A 24,964-nucleotide genomic window follows, 5' to 3' on the forward strand; every position below is an offset into this window, starting at 1 on the left:
TTTCAGAAAACTTGGCAAAGCAATCGAATTGGAAGCAATAAAACCGACTCATCAAATTCTGAGTGTGCAAGAGAAGAAGAGGAAATCAGTGAGTCAAAATCTTTTCCCACCCACCTCTTCCCACTGGTTTAGAACAGGATTGGATTTTGGTCTTCTGCCCAAGGAGAAAGTATCCTGAGAGTAGTACTAGTTTCAAGACTATATCATAAAAAACAAACAGGAGCGCATCCAGGATTATGCACAAGGGTATTTTTTTAAAGTCCTGTTTCAAATACTGAAAGCGTGAGAGCCATTCCTAGTGGCATAACAGGCTATTCTTCTACCTGTGGTGTCAACATCCCATATGGACGTGGTTCAAGTCCCTGCTGTTCTACTTCTGATCCAGCTCCCTGCTAATGTTCCTGGGAAAATGGCAGAGGATGGCCCAAGGTTGGCTGCTTCATCCACTTGGGAGATCTGGAAGAAGCTTCTGGCTCCTGGCTTCGGATCAGCTCAGCTCTGATCATTGCAGCCATTTGGAGAATAAACCAATGAATAGAAAAGCTCTTTCTTTCTCTCCCTTCTAACTGCCTTTCAAACAAATAAATCTTCACTTAAAAAAATACTGAAAAAGTGAAAGTTACTACATTAGAAAGTAAATTTATGGTAAGTCCAAGCAGTAAAATGTTATGATAATCATAAACAATTTTATTGCAGAAGAATTTAATTGCTTGGGGTTTTTTTTTATGACACAATATTACATTAGAAAGATGAAAAATTGAAACTATATGATCTCAATGCTATTTTTTTTAAAAAAAAAAAGCACACATGACAGCAAGAAAACTGGAAGAACTGTCACAAACGTTACTAAACATTGTCTTCAGATGTTAGAATTGAAAATAATGATCAGCACAGTTTTTAAAAAGATGCTTTTCTATGCTTATTAGTTTGACATAATGAGAAGATAATAATGGCGACAATCATCAACTAGTCATTACAACCAAAGACAATCAGCACAGCCATTCTTTTGGGGCATCTGGTCTGCTTTCTGCATAGCCTCCAGTTTTTCTCGATACCTTTCCTTTCACAACATTGTCATGTAGACTCCTTTGCCTTTTCCTTCGTGTGTCACACAGTTCTTAAGCACTTTGTGTTGCCAATCAACATCAGTGGTTGTATAATAAATGTTGTCTTGCTTCAATAGGAATGGAGTAGTTCCCAAGCCAGTGGTGGGCATTTGGTATCACATTCAGAATATCAGTTGGGATGATCACATATCAGATTGCTCAAGTTAACACCAGCTCTGGCTCCTGACTAGCTTCCTGCTGAGGCAGGCTCTGGAACACAGCAGTGAGGGTTCAAGTACTTGATCGGCACTCCCCATAGAGACCTGCACTGAGTTCAAGGCTCTCAGCCTTGGCACAGCCCAGTCTCAGCTACTGTGAGCACTTGGGGAGTGAACTGGCAGTTTCTCTCTGTGTGTATGTTTCTCAAATAGTTACATCAATAAAAATAAATAAGTAAATCAAGGAGAAAATTAACTATAATTAAGAACTCAGCAGTGCCTGGATTTGAAATCCATATCCACTTCTGATCCTGATGTGCACCCTGGGAAGCAGCTGGTGATGGCCCAAGAAGTTGGGTCCCTGTCAGGCATGTGGAAGACCTGGGTTTATCTCTGAGCTCCAGCTTCACCCTGGCCCAGTGCTGTCATCTGGGGGCGTTTGGGAAGTGAATTACTGGATAGAATATCTCTCTCAGTGTCCTTTAAGCAAATGGATCTTTTTATTTAAATAATTTGTTATTAAATTATTTATTTTATTAAATAATTATATTATTAAACAGACTATTTTATTAAATAAAAATATTTAAATTTCAATTGAATAATTTATTTATTTAAATTACTACCTTTAAAATAAATAAGTCTTAAAGAGATAGAAAAAAAGAAAGGAAGGAATGAAAGAAAAGAGTAATTTTGGATGAACACAAATAACTGGTCCACAGCACTGGCTAAATAAGAAAAAAGCAAAAACGTTTCTCTTCTTTTTTTTTTTTTTCCACCTTTCAATAGCTTGACAATGAAGCTGAAAAAACAGCTAACCTTGTTCTTAGCAACTGGAATCAGCAAATTAAGGCAAGTATCCACAAATATTTCTTGTGTTAACCTAAATTTTTTGGCATTGATTTTTTTGCTTTTGTACAAATGTGATTGCATGTTTGAGCATTAGTACTTCTTAGTCTAACTGAAGAAAAAATGTTGTCTCATTTAAATTACTTCCCAACTTGACATGTCCCTTCATTTTAATCAACTAGAAAGCAATACTCTATGTACAATTATTATTCACAGTGGACAAATACATAGCAATGATGATTAGGTACCAAGTCCTACATAGTTACATATTTAATCATTGCAACAACCCAAGTTGATATATGACTCTGCATGGTCCCATGCTGTAGATGCATAAACTGAGATACAGAGCCAAGTCATGTTCTTGAAGGATAATAGTTGAGCCAAAAACTGCCACCAGCCATTGTGTTCCGAGGTCAGCTCTCTGAGTAATGTGCCGTTTAGGGAAACAGGCTATGAATACCTGAGCTTTGGGTTTTTTGTAGAAGGGCGTTCAATAGTGAGAGGAGCACAGCGAGGAGTGGAGGTGACACGTGGAGGGGACACACACACATGCCTATCTGTGCACTCTTGTGCACGACACTACATTGACATGATCCTTGATTTCTAGTTACCCGAAGGTTAAGTGGCTACATATTTGTGCAGAACATAATGAATGGCTATGGAAGATAGGAACTGTGATCCGGCGTGGGACGCTGGAGAATAAGTTCTTAAGCGGTGACAATAAAAAACAAAAGAAATCCATGTATACATAAGAACATTCTACAATAATTTAGTACAAGAAAACTTCCTTTGAAGTAGGAAAGCTCTGCTAAGAAAACCCAGAGATCCTCCTTGAGGCAGTTTCTACTCCAAGAGTTATCATTTTCTCTTTATGTGTCCAAGCTGGTGTACAAGAGAACCTTGGCAGTAAACAGCCTCTACTACCAAATAACCAGAGATGACCTCAGAAACAAGGGGTTTTAAAGCTGCTTGTGAAACTGAGAAATCCACAAACCAAAGACAAAAAAAAAATGGTTGAGATACATGAATTTCTACCAGTAAAAAGCAAGATTGCCAGGATCATTTTTGTAATAAATATTTAAATGTCCCAAGAAGGGTTTCTACTCATTGATTTCCAGTTTTGCTCTTGATTTGATGAGTCTTTTAGAAATGAATTTGCTTTTAAAACTCAATTTTCTTTAAATATTCAGCTTTCACAGAACTTCAGTACCATGAACCAAAAGCCTGAAACAACATTCAGATATTAAAATTGCTTCTAAGACTTAAAAAAGAAAAACTTTCCTTATTTCCCAGTTTCTGCCAAATCATTTTCTAAATAAAATGGTTTGAATTTTTTGTGAAGGGTAACAGAAAAAAATAGACAACATAAAATTCTTCAGCCATAATATTTTTCTCCCCAAGTGCATGCAGTTCAAGCCATCCAGCCTGTCGATTAAAAAAAAAGTCATTGGGAGCCATGGAAGCCTTAAGGACCAACTCTGCTTGCCTCCTAGCTTCACTTTTCAGCAGGCATGCCAACAGCGGAAGGTGGAGGAAGAGGACCACGACCCTCCCCACCCCATTTAGAGAGCCTTGTCATATTGAGAGAGAGGGAAGTGGTCTTGCCTCTGATTCCCAAGGTCAAAGCCCTCAGAAAGGCAAAACCCAGTTTGCCCCTTCATCCTCTGGCATTACAGTTTTGCAGTCTTGAGGTGACAAATCAGGGAGTCTTTGAAACAGCTCAATTCCTGAAGAGGCTGGATCCCAATCAAATCTGAATCTACTGGTTTGTTTTACCTCTGGAGTTTCACCTTCAGCCAAGTTCAACATGTCGAGCAGGATATGATCTCCTGAATTGTAACCCACCCCAAGGTTGGGCATTGGCAGGCTAGGGAGACTCGGAGTTACTGTCCAATCACCTCTGTGCATCTCTACCTCTAGAAAGGCAGAGCATTTTGCAAGCTGCCTTTGCCTAGCTCCCAGGCCTGGGCATCAAGAAGCAAGATGTCTACCTTTGCAAGATGTCTACTTGTTAGGAGAGCATTTTAAAACAACCTCAATCACGATCAGATTGGTTTAAGATAATCAATCAAGATTGGTTTAAGATAATCAGATTGGTTTAAGATAATGAAGCCTGCAGTGCTTGTTGTAATATTTTTCTGTGGTAAGACCATTTTGCTAGTGAGGGAAAAAAATGTTGCACAGTTTTGCAGGCCTTAAGTGATTTAGCAAAAATATATAACCCTCCAGAGTATACGCAATGTAATGAAGAAATATACAATGCATCTCAAGGCAATGTGTTTGCTGCAGTGATATTTCAGGCAGCTTTGGAGCTGAGGGTGAAAAGGAGTAAGAAATGAACAATCATTCCAGCTGACACATGACAGGCCATTAGATTCAGACGGGAAGAACCCCCTCTGTAGGTAGTATTCTCTACTCCTTTTATTTTTTTCCTGGAATGTATGCTTTTGACTCTAGGCCAAGAAGAAATTAATGGTGAGTACCAAGAAGCATGAAGCCCTTTTCCATCTTGTAGAAAGCTCCAAGCAATCTGTGAGTGAAAAGGAGAAGCGCAAGGTAAGCTGTTAGGGCTGACAGCCCATGTGACTCAGACACAGACGGGCTTCATGCCTTTAGCCACCAACGTAAGAGAACTAATTGACTCCACACTCTGTGTGCAATCTCTACAGAAAGGTAGCTTGGAAGCACACGAAAAATAATTCCAGATCTCTACTGGTTCATCGGTGTTTTTAAAAAGCATGATGGTAAGGGCATCTCGTGTGGTGGCTTGGGTCACCCCTGGGACTCCTGGATCGCATGTTGAAATGACTGATTCTGTCTCCTCTGCTTCTCATTCAGCTTCCAGCTACCTGCTAGTATGTATCTTGGGGGACAGTGAATGATGGTTTGGGTTTGAGGGCCCCTGACACCTGCACGATAGAAGTAGATGGAGTTCTGGGTTCCTGGCTCCAACTCTGGCTGTTGTGGGCATTTGGGGAATGAAACAATGTTTGGATTTTTTTTCTTCTCTCTCTCTCTTTGCTTCTGTCTTTCGAATGGAATGAAACTAAAATTAAATAAAACTTTTAAAGAAATATTACTAACATGACAAACAAGAGCAAACTCCAAATTTTGTCACAGAATTCTATTAATAAAAACCCCTCATTTTACACTCCTTATAAGTCTAGGTATATAGATATACCTAGATATGTAATTTACGTAACTGTTCATATATCATACTAACATGTAAACAACACTACAGAACATTATGAAGTGGAGGTTCAAAGATTCTGATTAAGATGCCCATATCCTGTATCTGAGGACCTGGGTTTGAGGCCAGACTGTAGCTAATCTGAGCACCTGGGAGACAACAATTATGGCTCCAATTAGGTCCCTACCTCCCATCTAGGACTGAATTAAGTTTCTGACTCCTGGCTCCAGCCCTGGCCCAGCTCCAGCTATTTTGAACATTTAGGGAGTCAACTAGTAAATGACAGGATCTCTCTCCCCCACCCCTCCCTCTTTTCTGTTTTTCACACACACACACACACACACACACACACACACCTATCAGTATTACTATTGCTGTCTCCTTGTCTCTTAAGAAAAAAATAGTAGAAATCTTCACATAAGATAAACATGAAATAATATTTTAAATGATTAGCAAATCATGATGCATTTGCAGAATCATTAAGCAATATTCTCAGGCAAAATATACACTTGGGGAAAGATTTAGCCTTGATCACAGTAAACACAATAAATTCACATTCCTAGCACTCCTCTCAGTGATTTAAATTATTAAGTCACTAAATAAACAAACTCTCTCATCAGCATCTTCTCAAGGCCTCACGATGCCATGCCAGTTTTTGCTTTGTACATGGGTGATGGTGCATGCATAGGCAGGAACAGCAGAAAACTTCAGCTTTGACTTCTTTGCAGCTTCCTGTGTGCATCCTTAGTAGTAACAGCAGCGTAGACTTTCTTGGCAGACATCCGTTAAAGATATGTGTGCATACTTCATACAATGATTGATTGCAATTCGATGCTAAGTCTGCAAATCCACCTGACCCAAGCTCATGCCAATCGCTGCATACCCCAGGGAGCTAGAAAGGAAAGCACATGCCAGACCTCCTGGCAGCTTCCCATGTGGCAGAAGCCACTTCAGGATCCACCTGTAACCACATGTGGGCATCAGCATCCATTCATATATTAAGTAATAGTAAGCCTGATAATTGTGCTGTTAGTCAAAAAGGAACATAAATAATGTTGAAGTGGAGGAATAAAAATCAGGTAGTTTCTGCCCACACCTCAATAGCTTACCTCACATGCCTCTTGTGAGCACCCCAGATCAAAAACCTTTGAAATAATCAGAATCTCTTCTAAGAGTAGCAACCTCCAGCAGCAAACACAGCTAGCACCACTGCAACCCCAAAAGTTCTTATAAGGAAAAGGGAGTCGTCATTGCAGGTGGTCCTATCCAGCTGAAGAAACTGTCAGTTGAATAACTTAGGCTCATTGTTAACAAGGTTTTACAAGGTTCTTCTGCCTTCACATGTCAGTCTTCACAGTTTGAAACCATCATAACAGGAGTTGAATAATGAGGCTGCTTCTGGGAACACTAGCCTTCAGAGTATTAAAAAGTTAAGCACCACCACCTATCCCAGGTCTTCCAAGCCCTCATTAGAAGCTACTCTTGATTGATGCCAAGCAATAACCAAGAACAAAGCTCCCATAACTAAGATATAAATTTCCTTTCTTCCTCTATGGGCAGCTTCCTTGGGAAGGATGGGAGGACATGGGAAGCGGGGCAATGTCCATGGTGTGGCACTCCTCCTGCTGGTACTGCAGCCTTAACCTCTGGCTATCACCGCATCCCAGACCCACTGCTTTATATTGCTTATTATAATTACAGCTGTTTCAGGCCAGGTGCTGAGAATGTACAGCAGCCTTCTCTTCTCATCCCACACAGAAGCACCTGTGCCATCAGCCCCAGCCTGTCCTCTGTACTGCTCTGCGGTTCACAGTTCTTCCAGTTTCTCAGATTTCTGCCACTGCTCTCCTCACACTCCCTTTTTTAGCAGATGAACCGATTGCTGCTTCATGGCTCAGCTGTCTGCTCCCTGAAGCCGCAGAGTCTGCACGGCTGTACTGCAGAGGCCAAGTCTTGGCCCTGTGCTCCCACCCAGTCCCATCATGTCTCTCACACAATCTAAAGGACTCTACCACCCTGACCCCCAGTATTGTTGGCAGCCCCTTTCCGATACTTCCATTGGTCTTCCCAATCTCAGATTACACAGGTTATGCCACAATTTCTACTCCAGTGTCCCATCTCAAAGTGCCATTCAAGACCCGGTTGTTCCAACTTCCTACTAATGTGGCTGAGAAAGCATGGGAACATGGCCCAAGAACCTGGGCCCCTGGTACCCATGTGGGAATGCTGAGTGGAATGTCTGGCTCTTGGCTCTGGCTTGGTCCAGCCTTGGTTGTTTCACTCATTTGGGGAGTGAACCAGAAGAAAATCTCTCTCTCTCTATTGTTCTCTCTCTCACAACAAAAAATAATAAATCTTTCAAAAAACGGGCATTTAGTCTTCACTGTCCTGGAGACAGAAGTCATCAGGGTGCCCTCCCGGGGTGCAGTTTCCTGGGTGTACTCTCCCAAGGCAGAAAGAGTGAAAGTTTATGGGATTCCTACTATAAGGATATTAATCTCATCCATGGGGGTTCTGCTCTCCTGAGCTGACCACCCCTCTGCCTTCCTAACATAACCACATTGAGGGGTAGAGCTCATCAGATGAAATTGTAGGTGTGGGCACAAGTATTCATTCCCTCACACCCCCGTCTTGGGAAAACAGGAGCAAGCATCAGAAACACAACTTTGCCTGCTGCTGTTCCTGTTCCTGTCCAGATATTAGCCTCTCTTCTATTCACACTAAGATTTATTAAAATGGTTATCTACACTCTTTCTCCACCTTTTTGTTTCCTCTTCACACTATAAACCATTCCAATGTGCTTCCCCACCATCCCACACAGTGTCCCTGCCTGCCAAGCCAGTAAGTGCTTTCCAGTTCTGACCTTGTTGAACTTCAAATCCTTAAGCACTGTTTATTTCCATCTTTTAGAAGCTCTTGCTTTAGCTTAGCTTGCTTTTTCAGTTTTTCTCCCACCTTTCTGGGAGTTTTATCTTAGCCTCCTTTATGAACACATCCTGTTTTGCCTGACCTTTATGGATTCCTGCATCTGAAGATTTCTCTCCTGGGCCTTTCTCGGTTTTATTCACCATCATTATCTCCAATGCCAAAAATAGTGCTCAATACCAGATTCTCTGCACATCATAGATACTCAATAGATACACTCTCAAGGTTGCAACTGCCAAATCCATGCTGCCAACACCTACATGGCTAACTCCAGCCCCTATCAGTCTTTAAACTGCTTTCTGACAGCTCAAATCACTATCCAAAATGAGACCTGTTGCTTCCCTCTACCAAAGATATTCCCTATTCCTCTATTCTCCATATCTTTGAATATTATCACCCATCCTATTCTCCCAAAAAGTCATTCTGAAGTCAAATATTTCTTGAACCTTTACTTCTCCTTCTGTTTCTCACTCACCTTTGACCTGAATTATTGTAATGAACAAATAGGTCTCTGCCTTCAGGGTTGCCCATCCCATGTATTTCCCATGCACAAACGCAACCTGGCGTTACTGAAACTTGTATCTGATCATGTCATACTACATTGCAATCCTTCAAAGGCTTCTCAGGGACCCCAGAATAAAGGACCAACTCCTTTACGTAACTTCGTACCCCTCCCTGACTTGATTCACACACATTACTTCTGCCTTATATCTCATAGTGTTTCTCCAGAACTGTTTGCCTGAATCTTATCACCATTGGCTTGTCGATTGGTTAGATTTTTCTATCAAATCGCACTTTTTTTGCCTCAACAATTCCCAATTTCATTTAGATTTATTCGTGTGGGGACGTTTAAATAATTTATGATGTTCCAAGTCGTGGCTTAAATATCACTAAGATCAAAACACAGTTTACGTGTTTCCTGGGTGCCCCAGGGGCACTTAGCTACCTGTGCCATCCTGGAATCTACCACACAGGATATAGTGGTCTGTGTAGGTGTCTCCAAAGCCTTGCCCATGGTATATGATAGGCACTGAATAAAAGTGTGTGGGACAAATGGATGAAATGGGTGTGGTGAAAGGAGGAAAAGGAAAAGAAAAAGAATTCAGTCTTGGGCAATTTTGGCAGTGGAGACTTCTTCAATGAGAACACAGGCATCTGCATTCCTCATTTCTTTCTCTTTAGGTGTATTTGTGGGAATTGGCCACGCAGGACCCTCTAATCCATGGTTCTGTCCTGCAGCTGAGGAATATGAGTAGTGATTTAAAGCTCAAGAAGCTCCCAGCTCTGGAGATGTGGGATGATGACTTGGCACAGTATAACCATGGCACTCGTCAAGCCCACTCATTGTGTTGCTGCCCAGATAAAATTCCCAAGCTTATGTTTTGGTAGAGGGCTGTGGTTCATGGAACTTGATATACAAAACCAAATGTGTCCTGTGGAGGTCATATGTCAGAGCTGAGCCACAACTGAACAGCTAGCATAGCAGTTGTAGTAATAAAGTGAGTCGCATCAACTTTCAGCATTTTGGATAAGTGTTCTTCATTATTGCATCACTAGCCAAAAAGTCCTTAAAAATAAAAGTGATTCATTTTTTAAAAGCTTTTGTCCTTGTCCTTGTCATTGAAACCCCTAAACTGTTTAAGTCAGGGACTCCTTGAAGATCTAAAGTATGTTTCAAAGACCATTTGTATGAAGATTATCTGAAGAGAGTGTGAAAATTCAGAGTTCTTAATCCTATGGCAGGGATATTCAGTCAGTGTTGCGACTTGGGAGGCTTTGAGATGTGCAGTTTGACAAGCATCTGAAATCATTGCTAGAGATGCTGAAGTGTGAACATCCTTCATGCCATGCAACTTGCTCATCTCAGAGACGTGAAAGCACTTGTCTGGGCAGTTTGCTCACCAATTGTAGTTATGCCTGATCCAGGGAGTTTTATATAACTTTGAATCACGGATGATCTAAGAAGTAAAAAGCCAATCTTGGTACCTAGAAAGGAGAGGCTTCTTGTATAAAAGCAGATCACAGGGGATGAGGGTAACAGAATACCTCCTGTGAGGCTTGCCATAACCAACAGTAAATACGGGGGTGTGTTTTGGGCTTTTCACTGGCAACAATATACTTGCTAATCTTTGATACAACAGATGCGGGCCTGCGGGCCATGTGCCTTAGATGCACGGCCAGCTTGAACCCTCAAGACAACCAGTGAATGTGCCCCTGTGCCCATCACAAAGATGAAAACTGTGGTTCATGAGGATTAACTCACTTGCCTGTAGCCTCCTGGAAATTTGATTCCAAAGCTCCATTGCTAACTTTAGGATGATCTGACAGGATGATAGCCAGACATATTCTAAAACTTAGTTCTAAAAGTTATACGACTCCAGACATCTCTAGGAAGCACAGAAGTCTGTAAAACTTGCCAGTCTTGTGGTAGATGGCTGTCTTGATTTGGAGATTCTTAACCTGCACTGTCAGTTCTCAAATACACAGTTATTTGGCTGTCTTCTTGAGTTGATGAATGTGGACAAATTGCTCCACATTTAAGTGGTTTATTTCCTTAAGCAATCACACTGAAAGGCACTTAGTTTTTTCCTCAAGCCCTGCCACTCTTTTTGTTCTGGGGAAAAAAATAACCTCTAGTTTTTTCATCTGTATTTACTCTTTATGTCTTCAGCTGACAAGTAAGAGGCATGCCATTGGGTCACACATATTTCTTTCCATAGAATTCCAAAGAGATTTCATATATGTTTTAATGAGTACATAATAATAATGTTTTGATTTAGCTCCTCAACAAACTGAAAAAATCAACTGAGAAGTTGCAAAAAGAAGATGAAAATTACTACCAAAAGAACATGGCAGGATATTCTACCAGACTGAAGTGGGAAAACACACTAGAAAACTGTTACCAGGTAGGCTGCGGATACAAGTCTTCTTCTTCTTCTTGGTCTCTTTTTCTTTAGGCAGGTCTTTCACATAAATGATTTTTCCTTACAATATTTTCTCAAAGGTGACAAGACATTCATTCTTCAATACTTCAAAAGACTTCCTTCCATCTCAGCTTTAATAATGTTGAAGAATTAAGTTTTTAAAATATATACATATGCATTATATGTACGTGTGTGTGTGTGTGTGTGTGTGTGTGTGTGTGTGCCAGAATCAGAGCCAGCATGCTGGCCAATCCTCTGCCTGTGGCATTGACAACCAATATACGTGCCAATTTGTGTCCTGATTGATCCACTTCCAATCCAGCTCCATACTTATGGCCTGGGAAAGTAGCGGAGGACAGCCCAAAGCTTGGGACCCTGCACCCACTTGTACACCTGGCGGAAGCTCCTGACTCCTGATTTCAGATTGGCTCAGCTCTGGCCATTGCAGCCATTTGGAGAGTGAACCAGCAGATAGAAGATACTTCTCTGTCTCTCTTACTCTTTCTGTAAAATCTGCTTTTCAATTTAAAATAAGTAAATCTTTAAAAATATATTAAAATTGAAGTCACTTGGAGTATCTACTCAAAATTAAAATCTCCTTAAGTGAAAATAGGATTTCCTCTGACTTCTCTTATTTCCTGGATTTTTGTTACTATCATGCTAGAAGTCACCAGTATTTTACTTTCCCCTCTTTTTAGTTAGTGCAATCCTCTCAGCCACCATCCCATGAGCTTTCTTTTGCCTCCTGAGTACCAGCCCAGGTACATTAGACCTAACTTGAGACAGCCTGTATCAAGTTACCCTTAACCCAGTAATGATGCTTTGACTTTGTATCTCTTTGGCTTGTACATACCAGCAGATCATTGTCTTACATATTACTCTAAGAATTCTGCATCTTTCATGTGTTTACTAAGAGTAAAATAGTAGATTCATGGAGAGATATAAAACAATAAGCCAAATGGAATTAAAAGAAAACTATATCATGTGAGAGATGGAAGTGGAACAATTGGGCTGTTTTGGTTTCATTTTCTTTTCATTTTATTTCTAGTGTGTAAAAAAATGAATAATAAGAATTCATTTCGGAGTTCCATGAGGTGTTCTTTCACCTTCTATTCTCATATGAGTTGGGTTTACAGATTATTTCACAGGATTCTCACTGAACTATGTTCAAGACAGTCTAATATATACTGTGCGAAATACTCTAAAAACTTAAGTGTGACTATTAAGTAGAGAAATTAATTCTAAAAACCACCTGGCAAAATTATACTTAGTTACTTTGAAAATCTTCTATTCTTAAGCCACATTTCTTGCCTTGCAAGAAGAAACAATTCAGTTGGTAGAAATAACTCTATTTTTAAAAGGCAAGCACCACACTATCAAAAACCATGAAGAATCAAATGCTTGGTATGAATAGTACTTACTGAAGGAATTGTTTTAGAGAGCTACTCACAATATATGTCAAGCACATTAAATGTTTCCTTTCTTGGGAGTAGATGGTTGGTTACTGATTGAGATGTCACCTAAGATGACTGAATTCCATACCAGAGTGCCTGGGTTTCAGTTCCAAATCTACTCCCAATTCTAGCTGCTGATATCATGCATGCTGTGAGGTACAGTGATGATGCAAGTCACTGGGTCCTGCCACTCATGGAGGAGCGAGATGTTGATTTAGTTTGTCTCCTGGCTTTGTCCTACCTCAGCTGTTATGAGCATTGCAGGAGTGAACCAAGGAGATTAAAAATCTCATTCACTCGTTTTGCATATCAAATAAACAAATAAAAATGAAAGTAAATCTTTAATTTTCAACCAATGTTCCTCATCGGACCAACAGAAAATAATCGGAATAACTGTTTTCCCAGGTTTTCTAAAGCTGAATCTTTAGTGGCACTACTTTGGATGCAGACAGATGGTAAACATATCATGTGGTGCCTAACCATGGAGATAAGCCCAGAGAAATAAAAAGTCAGGTGATTTCATCATCATGGGAACATCATGGAGTGTACTTACACTTAACTCTTTTTAAAAAATATGTACCTGTTTTTACTGGAAACAGGAGTTACAGACAAAAGGAGAGACAAAAATAGATTTACAGAGAAAAAGATCTTCCACCTGCTGGTTCATTTCCTTAAGTGGCTGTTATGGGTGAAGCTGAGCCCATTAGAAGTTGAGAACTTCTTCTGGGTCTCCCACATGGGTACAGAATCCCAAGCATTTGGACCATCCTTCTCCATCTTCCCAGACCATTAGCAGGAAGCTGGATGGGGAGCAGAGCAGTCAGGACATGAATCAGTGCCCATATGGCATGCTGGTGCTGTAGGCAGAGGACTAGGCAGTTAAGCCATCATGCCAGTTCCTACACTTAACTGTTGATGTTGATGGTAGAAGCCAATCTCTCAAGATGGTATCTTTATGTTTTTGATTTATTTTAAAGACAGGGTTAGACAGACAGACAGAAATTTACCTCCCCAAATGTTCATCATATTTGGAGCTAGACCAATCTGATGGCAGGAGCCAGGAGCTTCATCCTGGTCTCCCATGTGGATGCAGGGGCCCAAGCACTTGGGACATCCTCTGATGCATGCCCATGCATATTTGCAGGAAGCTGGATTGGAAGTGGAGCAGCCAGGACATAAACCAGCACCAGTATAGGATGCCAGTACTATAGAAAGCAGCGTTACTTGCTCTGCCACAGTGCCAACCCATCAACATGGCATCTTGATACACTGAAGAGATGTAGTAAACAAGAGACATGTAAGATTGCTGCTAGCATACTATGGCAGATTGTTTTATAGTAAACATGATTTTGTAGAGCAGTACAGTATGAAGTAGCAATAAAATATGTAGTACAATAAAAATGTAAACAGCAATACAATCATCTATTACCACTATCAAGTGCTACATACTGCACTTAAGTGTGTGTGCTATATCACTGGCAGTGCCGTAGGTTGGTTGGCACCAGTGTTAGCACAAACATGTCACTAACACATTGCACTATGGCCTTGTGACAACTGCAATGTCACTATAGTTTCTGTTTTAATATTATGGGACCACAGTCTATGCAGGCATTTCAAAAAGCTCACAGAAAATAAAACTAAGAGATCCATTTGTTCGGGCAGGTTTTGATACAGTAGTTGAGATCCTCCCAGCAGAGTTCCTGGTTCAAGTCCTGCCTCAGTTCTCAATTCCAGCTTCTTGCTAACACATATCCTGGGGAGTAGCAGGTGTCAACTCGAATAGTTAGACCCCTGCCACCCATGTGGAAGACTTGGACCTAGTTCCTAGCTCTCAATTTTGGTGTGGTTCAGCCATGATTGTTACAGGCATCTGGTAGGGTAACCAGCTATGGCTGACCTCTTTGTCTCCCCCCTTCTCTCTGATTCTCTACCTTTCAATTAATTAATTAATTATTTTAAAAGATTGATTTTAGTGCAAAAAATTGAAATTCATGTTTGTGTGTGGTTCCTACCTGAGCAAACTGTCAGGTTGTGGTGTACAACTGTACATATAAGGTATCGTAGAATACTAGTGCATTTTCTCCTGAGGTGCCTGTTGACAAAGTAGTGGGAAAACAAGACACATATTTCTGTTGAAAATACCTTGAAGGTAACTGGGAGGAAACAACCCACACACCCGACTTAAAAAGGAAAGGTTTAATGAGTGAATACTGACCTCTTCATGGTGTTTCAGAAACTAATAATGGAGGAACCTGTTAGGTTAGCAAGAAAGAAGAACATGACATCAAAGCTAAGTTGATTTGACATAACTGCAAGTTCAAATCACACACTCATAACTAGTCTGACATACAGCAGAGTGTTAATGCTGTTCATCTCCGACATTATAGATGATTTTTTAACCTATGTCTTTGTGGAGCTTTGCAGTTGTGGGGCGATGTCTCAAAGCGTGTAGGAAGCTTACTAACATTCAAGTACCCGGGTGCCTCTCTCCACCTGGAAAATCAAAATCTCTGAATGATACTAGGTTATTCCTACACATTCTGAAGTTTTTAGAAAAAGACTATTTTTTTCTCTAAGTTTTATAAAAGCAAGTTAAATGAAAAGGAAGTTCTTCTAAGCTCTTCCCCTAGTGTTAGCCTACAGGCCAGAACAAATGAAAAGTGTAAATTGTCATGGTGCCTGAGGCCCAGACAGGCTTCAACCTGCTGTTTCCTGCCAACTCTCTGATGGTGCTGTCTCTCACGCGCTGTGAATGAACCACAAGAGGGCAGTCCATGGTCCTCCCTTCTCTAATGCCCATTTTATATAAAAAGAAGATCATAAAAAACATCACTTCATTAAATGACATATGGATTTCCCCTTTGCACAGTGGAATGTATTTGAGTCTCTTTGCTGAGAAAACATAGATCATCTTAATGATTTCTTTGAAATGTAATTAAAATCGGTTACACATTATCATCTCCATTAAGGGATACTAGTTATTCTAGCCTCAGATTGATGATCCTGGGTCAGCACAATGTTTTCTCACACTTGACTTTCATTTTCTCCCCTGTCTCTTGCTCATAAGTGCTAAACTAGAGCAGCTGCTTTCTAGGTATTTTCTACAGGGTAAGAACTTTTGGAAAATTGTCCTGCTTGAGGCGCGAACCGTGGAGCAGAATGTTTTGCGTAGTGATTACTAAACATGCCAATCCCACTGCTTTGAAGAGGCAATCCATTCGGGAGACAGTATGTATTTCTCAGCATCCATAACTGTACCTGGGACTGAGAAGGGACTGGGACATGACTCCATTCAAATGGCTGGTGCCGGTGGTTGTGGAGAAAGGCTTAAGCAACTGGCAGAAGAAACAAAGGCATTTGGCTCCCAAGGAGGCACAGCTCCAGGCTTCCAATCCAAGTACCAGAATACTTAGCATAAAATCTCAATCTTCATGTGATGGGCATCAATGGTCACAGTTACTGCCTGAGGCATTCATGCTTGCATGTAAAAGCAGTGTTAATATAAGAAAATGGGACATACACATACTAAATATGGGAAATGGTTCAACATTAATATTATGCTAATGTAATATCCAGACACAAAGAATAAGTATAGTGTGAGTCCTCTTAAAGTACTTAGAGCAGACAAATTCATAAAGTAGAAAACAGAATGGTAGTTCTCAGAAGTAAAGTGAGAGAGAAAATACGCAGTTATTAGTTCATGGGTGTAAAATTTCAATTTTGCAAGATGAAAAATGTTCAGAAGGAACATGATGGTATGGTTGCACAATAACGTGAGATAACATGGGTATATTTTAAAGATATATTTACAGCATTCTGTGCTTTTATTTACACATTTGTCTTATGCTATATATATTCTACTGTAATATAAAAGCACAAACGGCAGTTTCAACCTTCAATGACTATCTATCATGGATGAAACAACCATACAAGGACATAGAGGAGGCTCATCCAAGCTGGAAGCCAGTGGAACACTGCAGATGAATCAGGAGAGTCAGAATGTGGGGAACAGGACCCCAACTGTCTGTGTCACTCTGCCCCACCTCCCTCACCCCACCAAAGGCTTTATGATGGAACCATTCCCTCACCTCTCTTTGGTAATGTTATCCAGCAGTTTTTTCCTGGAGCCCTTGTCATGAAAGCCTCCATGTTTTCTGAGTGTTCTCCCCTTGATGTGATGGGAATGCTGATGTAGTATCCTGGTTGGAAGCAACCAACCTGGTCTTCTCTGGACAAAAGAATGGATGTCAGCAGGAAGACTGTTTGCCCTGGACACCTGCCACTTCTATCAAAGCTCTGTCAGTGGCAAGACTGGGGAACAACTTGTTCTAAAATAAAACTAATAAAACAAATGCAATACCCCTCACTTCCCTATTCATCATCCCACACAAAATGGGAGGCGAGGTTCCCGCCATCTAATGGTGGACTCTGCCCACCTTTCAGACTTAATTTTAGGCCAAGATTGTGAATTGATCAGACCTTAGGATTCTACCCTTACCACCTAGTCTCCTTAAACACAGAATGTGGGTCACATCATTGTTGTCCCTGCAGAGATAAACGGAAATACCTTAAAAGTGCAAGAACCAATTCTAAATAGATTTTCAAGCTATCTGCCTGGGTTTAACTGGCCTATCCTCTCCTTCTCTAAGTCTCACGAATGCTTTTCAGATGTGTCCTTTTCTCCCTTTCTTGTCCTCATTTGTGAATACCAGGTAACCTTGGTTTGTACCGAATGCCTTTTGGGGCAAAAGAGCCTGAGGTAAGTTTATGAGCTTATGCTTTTTGAAGGAGGGTAACAAAGTGGACATGAAGCCATGTTTCTCTCTTGCAATGCAGATAGGATGGAATTGAGAGTCCAATCTCAGCAGTTTGTTCAGGCTTTGTTCACACATGTCAGTGTTTTATGGATGCCACCAGTTTTGCCTAACAACTGGCTGATCTTGCCTCATTTTCCATCCTTTCCAGAGCATCCTGCAGCTGGAGAAGGAAAGAATTCAACTTTTATGCAATAACCTAAATCAGTACAGCCAACATATTTCTAATTTTGGTCAAACACTGACTGCAGTGAGTAGTGAAGATTTCCCCCATTGCTTATAATTTTTTTGGTAAGAATTGACAGGAGCTATTGTTCCCCTGCAATTTTGTTGTGCTTTCCTTGGCATTTTAGTGCCACACACAGATTCACTGTGCCATCAGCAAGGTTGATATTGAGAAAGACATCCAGGCTCTAATGGAAGAAACTGCAACATCAACAGCAGAGCACAAATCTGAGCTGCTACTGATTGATTACTTTGTAAGTATGGAATGGCACAAAGTTAACTTCATGGCTCTTAATCTTGCATTGAGGGACACATTTGGAAGAAAATAAAAGCAACTGCAATGAAAATATCTCGTTCTGGAAATTGAAAATGTTGATTTTTTTTCCCAAAACCATATAAACTGGGCAATGGAAATGATGGATGTTCTCAGGAAGGGAAGGAGTTTTGGATAGAATCTGCATTCAGCCTTTGTCTTAGTCCGTTTGGTGTTGTTATTGCAAAATACCAGGCTACGTAATCACAAAGAATGGAGGTTGCTTCCTTGTGGTGCTGTAGGCTGTGATGTCCAAGTCCCAGGGGTTGTATCAGGTGAAGGGCCTTCACGTGGTGAAAGGTATTGCACCCTGAGCGAGGATGAAAGAGGGCCAAACTCTATAGCAAATCCACTCTTGTGAAGGTGAAGCCACTCCTGCATTAACATTAAGCCATTAGGTTTAATCACCTAACACCTCTTGCATCCACCCCTTAGCCCAGTTGCAGTGGTGATTGAGCTTCCAAAACACGAACTTTGGCAGATAAATTCATCTTCTGGAAGGGTAATGCCAGGCAGACATGTATCCTTATCTATAAACAATTATTTAAAAAACATATGGCATCTGTAGTCATTGTCCACACACATTGCAATTGAATGAATTATCTCAAAACCTAAGAGTCTTAAAACATTTATTATCTTTCAGTGCCTGTAGGTCTGAAATCTAGACACAGGGTAGCTGGGTATCTGAATCATGCCCAAGATTACAGAAAAGGTTTCAGCTGATACAGTGTGTATCTCAAGGCCTTTTTCAGAACCAGTTTTCAGCTTCACTCATGTGACTGCCAAGATTTTTGCCCTCAGTATTTGTTGACTGGAGGCAGTATTTCCTTCCATTTGGGTCTCACCCTGTCTCACAGCATGGCAACCTGCTTTTCCTGGAATGGGTGCTCCAAGAGGGACATGTGGCCAGCAAGGCATCACTGTCTCTTACAAGCTAAGGTGATGTCTCATCCACTTGTCAGTAAGCACTTGGGGATTGTGCAAAGGTGAATTGCACTGGAATAAGAATTTGCATTTCTTATGCTCCCTTCTCATGGTAAATTTGGACCAAATTTCCTGGACCTTGTTTTGAGAGTGTTTAGGTAGCTTTCTAAAAGAATGAACTTCCTTGATGAAAACCACTGAGTGTGGGCCAGGCACAGTAGCCTAGCAGCTAAAGTCCTTGCCTTGCATGCGCTGGGATTCCATATGGAAACCAATTCTAATCCTGGTGGTTCCGTTTCCCATCCAGCTTCCTGCTTTTGGCCTGGGAAAGCAATCAAGGATGACCCAAAGCCTTAGAAACCTTGCACCCACATGGGAGACCTACAAGAGGCTCAGGACTCCTGGCTTCAAATCAGCTCAGCTCCAGCTGTTGCAGCTGCTTGGGGAGTAATTCAATGGATGGAAGATTTTCCTCTCTGTCTCTCCTCCTCTCTGATATCTGACTTTACAATAAGATTAAATAAATCTTTAAAAAAAAAAAACGGAGTGATCCTAGTCAGAGCCAGATATGCTGTTAGTGTTCTAATGTAAGGGCCACTCACTAATTACCAAAATGTAAAAGGAATTTCATAGGGGTCTTCACCTGAGCCCTCTACTTCACCTAATTTAGATTTCCAGAAACTTGATTGGGGTGGGAAAGGAGGGAGTCGCAGTCCTGTGTAACATGTAGAACCATCCACCCATGGGACTGAAAGTCCAAGTGAAGCCCTATGCTTGGGAACAAATAATGAAGGGAGGAGAAGAAGGTGGTTCGATTGGGCACAACAGTAAACCCTAATCAACTTTCTCCTTCCCCAGCCTCCAGACAGCAGCAAAGGACAAACTATATCTTTTTCTTTCTTTCTTTCTTTCTGTTAAGGATTTATTTATTTTTATTGGAAAGGCAAGTTTACACAGGGAAAGAGAGACAGAGAAAACAATATTCCATCCACTGATTATCTCTCCAAATGGCCACAATGACCAGAGCTGAGCTGATCCAAAGCTAGGAGCCAGAAGCTTCTTCTGGTTCTCCCACTGTGGATGGTAGGGTGCTAAGGCTTTGGGCCACTCTTATGACTGCTCTCCCAGGCCATAAGCAAGGAGCTCGATAGGAATTGAAGCACCTAGTACACAAATTGATGCCCATAAGGGATCACAGTACATACAAGGCAAGGATTTAGCTTCTGAGCCTTCACCCTGGGCCCCAAACTATTCTTTAAACTAAGTGTTTTTTTCTCACTCTGGCAAGGGCAAAGTGTATTAACAAAAGAAGCATTTGTTCGAAGCAGAACCTTAGTTCTGCTTAGCAGAGATGGAAATGCAAAGAACACCAGAAAACCTGAGGAAAGTATCTGTTGTCCCTCTCCCAAAGAGGGTGGGTGAGCCTTGAGATAGGAAAATGTGTGATTAAACTGTATCTACCACTTTCTTCAAGAAATAGTGAAATTGCCTCTATTAATTAAGCAGGTAAAAAATAAGGGTCATTCTTCCTGGTTCTATTGAAATGTCACAAGCAACCACAACAATTTTTCTTTAATTAAAATGCTCAGAGGGAATTTCTGGCTTCTATGAAACATCAGCACATTAGAACTTAAGAGAAAGGACTGTGTTTCTAAAGAAGTGAACAGAATTGTCTTGCTATATCTTTGGAGCAAAGCACCATACTTTGTTTATAGTCATGGGCAATAAGCATTTACTGCTTTGTTTTCAATGTTACAGAATTTACAAGGATCAGGCATGATAAGTGAATAATCTAAATGCAAGAATTTGTGGGCAATCTGAGAACATTTATAAGGTTACTGTAAATGTCAAGTTCAAAAGCTTGTGTCTGTGTTTTACATGCCTCCTCTAGTATTGATCTTCCTAACAAATCTTCAGAAGGGAAGGATGAATTAAATAAAGTTAAATCAAAATAGTTTACTCCATTCTCCAGTTGATCCAGAGGTAATCCAAGTCTGGAAATACTTGTTTAAACATTAGGACTCTCCAAACCAACCCAGTGAAATCTTGGGTTGGCTCAGGAGCTACAGTGTCTTGCATTCCTCCAACATGGGAAGCTCCAGAACTGGAAAAAATGCATCTTTGCACTGAGTTATCATTCAGCTGTGGACAGACATGTGAAGGAATGGTAGAGATCTTGGGGTCAATGTCCCAGGGCTGAGATTCAGAAATACACACTCCCAAGCTTTTTCAACTCAGGCCATCTTTTATTTATCTATGTCACAGTTAACATGGAGAAATTTAAATGACCCACAAAGAGTTGTGGTAAGAATTGCACATAAAAAGACTATAGGGCAACGTTTACTGTGCACAATGAACAATACTATATAGAACAGTTTTAGCTATATTTGTAGTAGAGAGGCTGTTTCCTGCTCTAGGTGTTCACACTTCCTACTCCTCAGGCAGATCTGAGTATTATCTCTACGAGTCCTGAGGATCTTCATTTTCCTTGCTCCTCATCCGAGAAGCTGGCCTTCTCCACATCCTTTCTGCATTATCATTTCCCCTTTTCTCCAAGTGTTTCTTTCCCTGTACCACACTCATGTTGGGCCACCTCAAAACCTCAACATCCTAATTATATTTCTTTCATTTAATCCCTGATACAATAGCCATGAAAATTCAGATATCATGACTAGGTTCTTGCAGCTGATATCATAAAATTGTGCTTCAGCCCTATACCCATGAGACAACTATTTTTCCTTTGGCATTGCTAAAGCATTGATCTATTCATTATCCCTGATAAATCCCATGGCCCTCCCTCAGTCCTTTGTTTCTACCATTCCTCCTGCCAGGAGGGCCCTTTTTCCCTCTATTTGTCTAAGTCCTGCTGAAGCCCTCCTGCCAGGAGGGCCCTTTTTCCCTCTACTTGTCTAAGTCCTGCTGAAGCCTTTTGCCTCCTTGAAGGTGAGACCATCTGTCCCTGCTCTTTGAGTCTGCACTGTTTATAGATGTGTGTGGCTTTATGTTTAAAGTTCTGCTTAATGTGACAGATCTAAGTATGTTATAAATCCATTGTGAACAGAGCATGTGTTTTAACTCACATGTTTGCAATAACCAATCCAATATAAAATAAAATTGTTCTACTTTTGAGTCAGTTCCACCCCAGGGCACATATGTGGTATTATATTTGAAACAAGAAAGGATTCTAACTTGAAAAAAAGATAAATGGGGAGCAATAACTATTTAGCCAATCAATTATCAAGAAACTGAAATAACGATAGGCCCATCCTCTAAGAATTATTTGACCTATTAAAGATCTGTTAGAGAAAGTGGTGCAACCATGTGCTTTGTGAGAAAGGAGATGTTTTCTATATCTATAGCAGAACAATGTGTGTTATGCCAAAGATTACTTCTTTTCTTTCATAAAAATAAAGTTAAATGAAGTCACCCAAAGCTTTAGTACAACTGGAACTGGCAACTTTTGCTTTTCCACCTTAAACTGTTAAACATACTTTTGTTTTCATTAAGGAAGAAGATCCTAACAATGCAATGGATAAAGAGAGACGGAAATCTTTAATAAAATCAAAATTGTCAAGACTGGAAAGAGATATTGAAAAAGCATCAAGAGACAAAGAAGGTGCGTAGTGATCTCTTTGGGTGACACAATTAGGGAACGTATCGTACTCAGAAGACGCTTAGAGTGAAAATTAATAGATTTTTACAGACACAGGCAAAGATCATTTCATTTGAACAGTCATATCTTTAGTTGTGTGAAAATAGAAAAATAAAAAAGAAGAAGATAGAAATCTGGAAATGTAAAATGATGTGTTGGTCTTTTTGTGAAAGTCAAATAAGGACTATACTACCAACTTCTAAAATGCAGCCTTTTACTGTGTTTCTGAAACTGGCTGCAATGAGAGATACTTTGATTTAAAACATTCAAAGCCTATGCACAGGAACTGTATGGGTTTTTGGTTTGTTTCTTTTTACTGAATTTCAAAACAATGTACAGAATACATAAATTCAATCCTATCCTTAGAAGTTAGGTATGACTGGACATGAAGAAGCCCCAAGACATTGTAAGTGATTTTAAAAAATGATTCCACAGTGATGATTCTGATCTGGGTAGCTGGTTTTCTGTGGGTCACAATAACTCAACGTGAGCTAATACTGGTCAGGAAACTCAAGATAAAGAGTTTTTAATTATTCAGAGACTATAACGAGGAAGATCCTAACATTGCAGAAATGTGGGAATCATTAGAATGATTCAACTAAAAGAAATTCAGAATCTTGTGTTGAAAAATCACAAGACCTTTAAGCAGCAACATTGTAAATGAACAGTGAGTTTCTTTACCATTATTCATTCTGGAAAGCCCAGTCACAACCACCTACCGAAACTCCTCTCCCACCGTCCAGGAAGCCTTCTGGCTTCACATCCAGGTTATTGTTACCCTCTGAGAGCGTAACTGACTCCCACCTGTGTCCCACTGAGACCATGACTTCATTTCCAGGCCTGGAACGAATGTTTAATGCACACTCCAGCAACTCTTCTTTCTCCGATGCAAAGAGCAAGAAAGAGACAGCAGTGTTAATGGACGAGGTAAATATTTGAAGAGCATGTGGGGGGATGAGTGGTTTATTTTTGGAATACTTGCTCTCTGGACCATTTGCCCTCTGCCTTTCCTTTCACATGACATAGAACAATCTGGTCAGAGAGCTCACAGGTAGTTAGAGGGATCTGAAAGGAATCCAGCTTCCTGGAACTGTCTGCTTTGGTGTCCTGTTGAGGACACTACGGGAAAATTAATTGTCCCAAATGAGAGTGTTCCTTAAAGATCTGAAAACCATGTACACTTTAATTAGGAATGGTGCCTGAGATTACACGGTTTGTATTCACAAGGACCTGTTTTCAAATTTAGCTCTTCTGTTCCAGAGACCTGGGAAAAACTGTAATTTTCTTGTCTGTGAAATGGGTCTATTATGACCTTTGCTCCAAGGCTTTGGTGAGGATGAAATATTATTTAGAAAATTCTGGGACAGTGCTCTCAGAAGAGAAACTGCAGAACTGTTACAGGTGTCTTCAATTCGTAGCGAGTTGACTTCATGGTTTTCTGATTCTACTTAAAAGCATACCCATTCAACTACTGCTTTTCACTTTGAATACTCAGCAAGTTACTTGAGTTATTCAATACCTTTCTATAAGTTTTGGCTTGAACATTTACCTAACTGTAGGTTCACATAATTGTCCTGAGTGTGTTTAAAATAGCTATGCTAAGCTATGATACCCACAAGTTTAGGTGTATTGAGTGCATTTTCAGTTTAAGATGGATCATTCCCCAGATGGCCACAATGGTTGGGACTAGATCAGACCAAAGCCAAGCGTCTGGAGCTTCTTCCAGATCTCCTGCATGGGTACAGGAGCTAAGCATTTGAGCCATCTTGCATTGCCTTTTAAGGCCATTAGCAAAGAGTAAAATCGGAAGTGGAGCAGCCAGGTCTTAAACCAGCACCCGTGTGGGAGGCCGGTGTGATGCGAGCACACAGGCAATGACTTCACCTGGTATGCCACAGTGCTTTTCCTATCTTCCTCCATTTCTGATACCACTTCCTGCTAATACACACCCTGGGAGGCAACAGATGATGGCTCAGCTGTAAGCATTCCTGTCACACAACTGGAAGACCTGGATGGAGTTTCCAGTCCTGGCTTTGGCATGGTTGAAACCAAACATGGAGAGTGACGCAGCAGATGGAAGACTCTCTGCCTTTCCAACACATAAAATAAAATAGTCATATTTAAAGACAGAAAGTTTACCTTTGCAATCAACCCTTGGTGTTTCCTTCCTTGTTTCTTAGTAGAAAACTGAGTAAATCTATTTGCTGCCACCATGTACCGGGTAATGTAACTGCTTCCTCTCTACCTGCTTTACTCTGTTTACAAAAGCACAAGATAAAACATCCTCAATAATTATGACTTCCCTATAAACCACTTAAAGGGTTTCTGCAGTTATTGTTCTCTTCAGCATTTTCTGTGTGTGTCTCTGTGAGCCAATGGTGTGCTTGACTAGATCTCCCTGTCTTTCTGAAAGCCATCCTGATAATCCCCTTC

The 24,964-nt window shown here is 40.7% G+C and overlaps 1 protein-coding gene across 1 annotated transcript in view; it reads left to right on the top strand.

Annotated features, from left to right (window-relative positions):
* Positions 1-24,964, top strand: part of NOSTRIN (nitric oxide synthase trafficking) — a 55,723-nt gene that overhangs the window by 25,933 nt on the left and 4,826 nt on the right. The window contains exons 5-12 of the mRNA XM_040972080.1: positions 7-88; positions 2,051-2,113; positions 4,568-4,666; positions 11,006-11,131; positions 17,569-17,667; positions 17,771-17,896; positions 22,387-22,495; positions 23,370-23,458. Of these exons, the coding sequence (XP_040828014.1) occupies positions 7-88; positions 2,051-2,113; positions 4,568-4,666; positions 11,006-11,131; positions 17,569-17,667; positions 17,771-17,896; positions 22,387-22,495; positions 23,370-23,458 (793 nt within the window). The remainder of the gene's footprint in view (positions 1-6; positions 89-2,050; positions 2,114-4,567; positions 4,667-11,005; positions 11,132-17,568; positions 17,668-17,770; positions 17,897-22,386; positions 22,496-23,369; positions 23,459-24,964) is intronic.

Source organism: Ochotona curzoniae, unplaced genomic scaffold, assembly GCF_017591425.1.
Source record: "Ochotona curzoniae isolate NIBS_2020 unplaced genomic scaffold, NIBS_Ocur_1.0 contig_2210, whole genome shotgun sequence".
NCBI lineage: Eukaryota > Metazoa > Chordata > Mammalia > Lagomorpha > Ochotonidae > Ochotona > Ochotona curzoniae.